General features: G+C 36.4%; 1 protein-coding gene across 1 annotated transcript; it reads right to left on the bottom strand.

Moving 5' to 3' along the window:
• Positions 1-1,773: 1,773 nt before the first annotated feature.
• On the bottom strand, positions 1,774-7,247 carry LOC110736512. Its single transcript, XM_021916738.1, has 4 exons — positions 6,950-7,247; positions 5,895-6,048; positions 4,898-5,099; positions 1,774-2,151 (listed from the first exon to the last, which is right to left on the bottom strand). The coding sequence occupies exons 1-4, from the start codon at positions 7,075-7,077 to the stop codon at positions 2,057-2,059; spliced, it is 579 nt and encodes a 192-aa protein (XP_021772430.1). The 5' UTR covers positions 7,078-7,247; the 3' UTR covers positions 1,774-2,056.
• Between the last annotated feature and the right edge of the window lie 425 nt (positions 7,248-7,672).

The following is a 7,672-nucleotide window of genomic DNA, read 5'->3' as shown; positions in this document are numbered from 1 at the left end:
CTTATTTCATCTTTTATTGGGACAATTAACCAAAGTAAGCTTAATTACAAAACAATTTTTTAAGCTAGACTCGTGTCAAAATATTTACGCTGTCTCGAACCGCATTTTACATGTTGAGTTCGTAATTTCTGATTTTTATAATTTAAGGAAAAATTACACTAAAAACGCTGACTGATTTAAAAAATAAAATCAAACACATTCTACTGTTGCAATTTAGCTTCTTACGAGTCTTTGAAAATTGTTGGATATTGATTCAAAGTTAGTTCCTATAGTTTAGGAACATTACTAATAAAATCAGTAGGTTAGTGGAGTAAATCATGGGGCATGTTTACCCACTTAGTATTAGTAGTTCTTTTGTTTATAGTATTACTGTTATACTTGGATTATTAGTTTTATGGTTATTCAAGTAATGGAGTTTTACTCAGTCTAAGTCTGGTTTTGTTTACATTCATTGCTACTATTTAGAGGGTAGTTAGGTTAGTAGTGCTTTCCTAATATTTAGCTTTGTTTGTTTTATCATTAGCTTTTTTAAAGGAACAGATGTATTTCATTTTTATCAAGAAAACTAAATCAACGTTTAGTAATTTTGCTCTTTATCTTTTTATCTCTAGTTTAATCTTTTATATTCAATAAAAATGACTCTGTCATTGCAATTGCATGCTTTGATTCACCGCAACCCATTTAATTTGTTTTCAAATTCCAAATGATTAAAAAAATTACTAATATAATCTGAAGAAGACAACAGGGAGATTATAATAAGGAATACTTTATTTCGCCAACATATTATATGATAAAAATATGTTTATAGTATTATGCTAATAAAAAATTCTAGTCAAAGTTAGTACTACCTCCGCTTCAAATTATAATTAGTTGAAACTTTGAGCTCGACACGGATTTTAAGATAAAATTTCATAATGGTTGTTAATGAATTAAAGATAGGTAATTAATCAAGGCAGGAGAAAGAAAGTAAAGGTAATTAATAAATTAACCTCCACCACAAACATCAGCCACCGCCCACCATCGGCCAACAACAGCAACCGCACCACCGTCGGCCAATAACAGCCACCCCGAAATCACCCACCTCACACCCTAATCTACCCCATCTCAACTCTAATCACCCTGAAACCACTTATACATACACGACAATCGTAAAACCACTTCCTTTCCACCTGAGCAACCACGAAATCAGCCCCTCTTAGCTTGAAAAACACCGAAACCACTAACCACCCCCTCTTAGTTCAAACCACCTTAAAACCACCCTTTCTCAACTCAAACCACCTCGAAAACCATACCTTCTCAGCGCAAACCACCTTGAAAACTATACCTTCTCAGCGTAAACCACCCTAGAACAACCACCCTCACTCACCCCCAAAACCACCCACATTCCCCCTAAATCGCCCCAAAACTACCCCTACTCATCTTGAACCACATCGAAAACACCCTTAGTAACCCTAATCCACCTAGAAACCGCCTCGAGCCACCCCAAACTAGCCCAATCACCCCTCAAACCATCACATCTAAACGTTTTTTTTTTTTCAAAAAAAAAAAGAAGGAAAAGAGAGAGATAGAGAGAGAAAAGGGAACATAGGAGGAGGAGGCGACGTTGACAGTGGTGATGAGTATTGACGACGGTGAAGGTAGTGGTTAGATGTAGCGATGACAATGGTAAAGGTGGTGCCGCGGTGGTCTAGTACTTTCATGGGAGATGAATGAGTTCTGATGATTGTTAATTTAATTGGGTACAATATTATGTTAAATAAGTTAGAATAGGAATTTAATAGTCTGATTTAGGTAGTAATTAGCTAATTTAGGCTACATTAGTACATTACCATATTTAGGCTACATTCAAATAGTCTTGCAAACCACACATTACTATAAGTTCAAACTTTCTTGTAAACCACACACATTACCATATTTAGGCTACATTCAAATAGTCACGCAAGCCACACGTTACTACAAGTTTACTACATGGTCTTCAAGTGGCACATATGATGCCCTTCCATGTACAATTCATCCAACCCCCTTCCTCACCAAAATTCAGTTATTGGCTGAGAAATCAATCCAGGGGTGGTTTGTCACCATATCGGAAAGTTTTTGGATGACGAATCACTCTCTTGGGGCACATGTCGCAGTAATTCTTGTAGTCCGCACCTATAAAACATCAAAGATAAATTAGACAAACAGATTTTAAGGAGCCGTGTGTAAGAGAGATGCTCATAATAAGAGGGCGTTCATTATTCTTGCCAAAAAACAGTGAACCATCTAAAACATACACACCCAGGCAAAAATAGCATTAAGGCTTGCCGCCGACCAATACCTACATATCATTTACCATTGAATTCCCTAGTTTCACACAGTAATTCAAAACCACAACAATTAGGGCATAATTAAGTATTTGCACAATTAAATCATCGAGATAAAATTTCACAAAAAAAAATAAAAAAAAAACTTTCTTTGAAACCTATACTGGAAATAAAAGACAAAACACAATCCATCAGGAGTCTTTTTAATTTATTTTTAGGCCATTTTTACGGGTGACTTTAAGCAAGGGATTGTAGAATTCCTATCCCCACAAAACACGGATGCAACAATTTCTCATTATAAATGAGGCTTTAAGAGCTTGAGGCAGCAGCCAGGGAGTAGCAGCAAGGGCACACCCTAGCAGCATGACCCACCTACAGCACACCTTCACCAACCAAAGCAGGCTGCTACAAGGGTAAAAGCACAGAAGGCAGCAGCCTTGGAGGCAAACACCACTAACAACATCAACTCAGCAAAGCAACCAGGCAAGCAGCAACTAGAAAATGACCAGCAGCACACCAAAAATCTAGCCCAAAAACCAAGCAGCAGCAGCACAAAAACTCAGCAGCAGTATCCACCCAAAGTAAGCAATAGCTGGCAGCCATCAATTAAAATACCAACAGCAGCAAAGAAAGGCAACCAGAAGCAAAACATAGAGCACCAGCCATTAAAGACAACCAGCAGCCCCAACAACCAACAACCAGCCTTTACACCCAAGAGCATAAAAACTGCCAGCAGACAGAGAGAGCCGCAGCAGCAATAATAAAGAATTACAGCACCAGCAACACCAATAAGAAAAGCAGGCAGCAACAAAGCAAAAGCTCTGCACAGCAACAGCAATGCAGGACCAGCAACAAAACCTATCAGTTTAAACAAGCTGCCTGAAACATAGAAAAGCAGGCTGGCAGCAGCAGAGCAGCAAAAGGACAGAGGCAGCAGCCCGGAAAAGCATGTCATTTCTTTTTTTATGGGAATCTGAGAATTCTATTAAGCAAAAGCTGAAGAATTAGACAATACAAAACAAAGTGAGTCATCGAGGAACTTCCTCAATCCACACCCTTAACTCCCAAAATGTTTACTAAGGTGAGCAAGGCAAAAGCATGTCATGTTGAACATAAACAACCATTAGATAGCTGGAATTCAAGATCTAGATTATGGTGATGGGGTGCTAGTTCATTCCATAGAAGTGTGGGCAAGGCATTAGAGGATCTAGAAGTCCAAGAGATTCCAAATATATTATAAATGTTCAAGTTCAGATGAGAAGATTTGTATTACTCAAATAGCCCCAAGTACTAAAAACAAATACCAAATAAGCAGGCAGCAATGACATACAAACTTCTTAACCCTCTTTCTTTTGGACTGTATTAAGCGAAGACTTCCATGCACAGTAGAGCCTGTTTCAGTTGCATGTTGCATTTTACTTCTTGCACTACTATATAGGGATTCCCCCACTCCCCCAACAAAACTCCCAACTCTCAAGGGCAGCAAACCACATTAGGGCTTAGGCCATCAAGGAGGAGGTCATAAACAAAGATGAAATTAATTAAATTTAGTAATGATACAAAACTAGCTCAACTACAATTTCATTTCAAGTTAATTAGAGACTCACATTAGATTATAAAACAGAAGGTAATAACAGCACACAGATGAATCAAGAACAGAATAATCATGGAAACGTAAGAGGAAGAAAGCATTTGAAGGGACATATAACATGCTTAAGGGACAAAAGAGGAAGAATGCATTTTAAACAAGATATAAGTTTGAGCTATGATGGGAAGTAAAGCAAAGAATATGAACCAAAACCATCCCTTCAAAAAGACAAACTTTTTTACGCTGGTTGGTCACCAAACAAGATTATCAAGTCATCTAAATCAAACAAGAACCCCAGGTTTAAGAGCAAAAAAGCCTGTAGAACAATGGGTCAATGGCATACTAGAGGGTACAAATAACAACAATGGGCATTATGAAGCCAAGAGAGCCAAATGTTGTCCCGCCTGTGGAAACTTAAGAGATGATATTATCTCATTATAAAGAGCAAATTAACCCCAAAGAACTCAATCAAGCACAAATATCTAATACGAGCCGACACCAAATGTTCGCTTTCATAAACCAAGAAGAAGACAAAAGGCTATACAACTTCATTGAAGTTACACAAATTTAAAAGTTCAATTTATAGCTAAAACAATGTCCAAGCCATGATCCCTATAAAATAAGATCAGTTTGCATGAACCAAACTTTTATCAGGTGTTATATGCCACATGCTCTTGCAAACCCAATTTTTTAAAATCGTTTTTGTATGCCTCCAATCCAAGTCACCTTGAGCCTCCCTCGGCTTCTCTTAAATCCCCATAAACCCAACTCTCCACTTTCCATAATAGACGTCTCACATGCCCAAAGGAACCTACTTGGTTCTTAACTTTAACCAAATAAAAAAAAAAAAAAAAAAAGAGGCAAGCATTCAAAGGACAAAGAAAAAACTACAAATAGACAAAGCATTATTTAAACAGCATAAAGAAAATATAGAATAGTTAAGAGTATAAATCTAAAGCCGAGTTCACCAGGCGGTGGAAAAGAATTATAAAGATAAAGGTCTCACCATCTAGCAGACTACAATAAGTTAGGGAAGTCATCGACTTAGGAGTCTGCATAAATTCAGCAAAGAAGAGCTTGCTGGAAAAATCCCCAGGAATGAGAGGCGCTGTATCAGGCTTAGCAGTGAAGTTGCAATGAGTAGCATAACAATAATCCTGATCACCATAGACGATTTCGCCATTATTTTCAGACTTATAGTCTGTGTTCTGCATGTCATATCATAAAAGTAGTTTTACGTTATGCATAAGTCTTTACAAGGTGTTAGTTACTACATCGGTATTTGAAAATGGCTAGTAAAACTGAAAAGAAAAAATGACAGTAATGATGTCAATTATGTTGTGGCATGAGATGTGAAGTGGAATGTACAAAAATATAGCTCCAAACCTCTCCCATGTAAAGATTTGATACAGATGATACATGATTTGACTCATTGCAAATGTTTGAGTTTGGTTTTTTTTAAGTCAAAATAAGTTGAAAAGAATAGATAATAGTGCTCCCTTTGTCCACACATACAAAATCTTTTATACTGTTTTTGAAGTCCACAAATATAGATCAAAAAAAAAAAAAAAAAAAAAACTAACTTTTAGGTAAGCCAAGTTCCACACTCACAACCCTTGTAATTTTTTTCCTTGTTAGGTGTTTCATAAAAATGGTTATACTACAACTTTTTCCATTTTAAGACTATTTATGGACCATTTTCCCACAACTATATATATATTTTACAATAGCTTCTCTTTTTCAATTCCACTTATCACATATCTGGTTTTGTTGAAATTGAAGTGTAACCATTAAAATGAAACGAAGAGAGTGATATCTAGCATAAACCCTTCCCATATAATTTCCCACTATAATAAGGTAAGATATGATAAGTTGAGGACCAATAAAGGACAATAAGTTCGGATAACATAAGTTGAGTGCAATTTAGATCAAGAGAACGCTATGTAAAACTCTAATATAGAATATAAACATTTACAAAGGAAGTAAGTAATAATTATACATACATTGGTTTTGTTAAAGTAAGCCAAGGCCTGTTCAGAATACTCAGCCACTTGACTATAGAGATCCGCCTTGCTCAAAGGTTTGGAAATGTCCATACGCCCTGGGAAGAATATAACCGTATCGGGAATGAATATAGGCAAGGAATCCTTCTCCAACCTTGTAATCCATAATCAATCTCTAAATTAGTCAACTTTCTATAATTTCAATTCAATTCTTATTATCATAAAAAGTAAAATTGGGCGATTTCGGAACAAACAAATTATCATCATTATTCCCTTAAAACAAAAACTTAAAATTCAAACAATACAGAAAATAATAATCATAAGCGATAATAACTTTGTGAATAACGAAGTAAAATTGGGCGATTACGGAACAAACAAATTATTATCATTATTACCCTTAAAACAAAAACTTAGAATTCAAACAATATAGATTTAAAATAATAATAAGGATAATTTGTAAATTACCGTCCAAAAATGAACCTGTTTATGAACTAACCACCCGTTAATTTTTTTATTTTATTTTACCACCCCTTAAATTAAACAATCAATCAGAGTACCCCCTAACCGCTATTTTGACCCTTTGGACTAATTCTTCCTCTTCTTCTTCATCTACAATTCCCCACCGGCAGCACCACCCACCAATTTCCTGGACAGCCACCATAATCAACCTCACCGCCCTTAATATACACCACTAGCCACTGCATTCTACCCCACCACCCTCAACACACCCCACCGACCACCGCCTTCAAATTCACCGCCCTCCACACACATCTCACCGCCCTCAACAAACCCTCATCGACCACCGCCTTCAACCGCATACCATCGAACATTGGAGAAATTAATCGGAAAATAACAATAATCAAATTGCAGAATTCAACTAACAATAATAGATTTTTGCAATTTTTGTAATTGATCCTGATCTTCTTGTTGTTGTATTAAGGGTTGAATTTAGGGTAAATTACTAACGAATTGTCCAACAAATTAATTGCAAAGTTTTAATAGCAGAGACAATGAAAAGCTTAAAATTGATAAAATCTGGAAAATTATAATCTTACTTGTCACACATCGCTAGAAAATCCTCCTTAGCTTTATCGAGGTTAGTGCTATCCCATGGATCTGCATCCCGAAACTCAGTTAGAGGAGGAATAGAACGAAAAAGACGAACAGGGATAGAGTCATCCATTTTTTTTAAAAGTTTTTTCTCAATTTCTTGCTTCTCTTCGATTAGGGTTTTCTGGAAAATTTGAGAGGAAAGAGGTTGCAAATCTTGCAATCTAACTGCAATTTATAACCTACAAGTATTGGAGTCGGTTTTGGTTTTAATCTGTTTTCTAATATCAGGCATTCAGCCTCCTGTTTTTCTTTCCGGGTTCGAGCAATAAAAAATCTCAGCCCTTCACTATTTTTTTTTTTTTTTTTTTTTAGACATAACCCTTAGGACATGTATAAGAAGTTGAGCTGCTCAAAACTGACCTAGCTACAATTTGGGTAGATTTTAGGCTGTTTTTACGACTCGAAATCAGGTCGGATCTGGTCGTAGCCTGATTATTTATTTTTTAAGACGGGCTTAGTAATGCATTTTTATGTTGTTTTTGTTCTTTTTTTTGCCAGGCTAGAAAAGCCCTTATGGTCCGACCATTTTGGGCGGGATTGGGCATGGAATTTCGACTCGAAGCTAGGCCCGACCCGAGTAATGGCATATTTTTTTAGCTTCGGCCCGGTCCAGCCCGCCCATTGTTCAGGTTTAATAAGAAGCTAAAAAATGAAATATTGAAGAT

This window comes from Chenopodium quinoa, unplaced genomic scaffold, assembly GCF_001683475.1.
Source record: "Chenopodium quinoa cultivar QQ74 unplaced genomic scaffold, ASM168347v1, whole genome shotgun sequence".
NCBI lineage: Eukaryota > Viridiplantae > Streptophyta > Magnoliopsida > Caryophyllales > Amaranthaceae > Chenopodium > Chenopodium quinoa.
This window is presented reverse-complemented; position numbering and strand designations above follow the sequence as displayed.

Coding starts and splice junctions, on each gene's coding strand:
- LOC110736512 (XM_021916738.1), bottom strand. CDS start 7,077: ATGGATGACTCTATCCCTGTTCGTCTTTTTCGTTCTATTCCTCCTCTA. Junction 5,100..5,894: donor CTTACTTTAACAAAACCAAT/GTATGTATAATT, acceptor TATGACATGCAG/AACACAGACTATAAGTCTGA. Junction 2,152..4,897: donor TTATTGTAGTCTGCTAGATG/GTGAGACCTTTA, acceptor GATGTTTTATAG/GTGCGGACTACAAGAATTAC.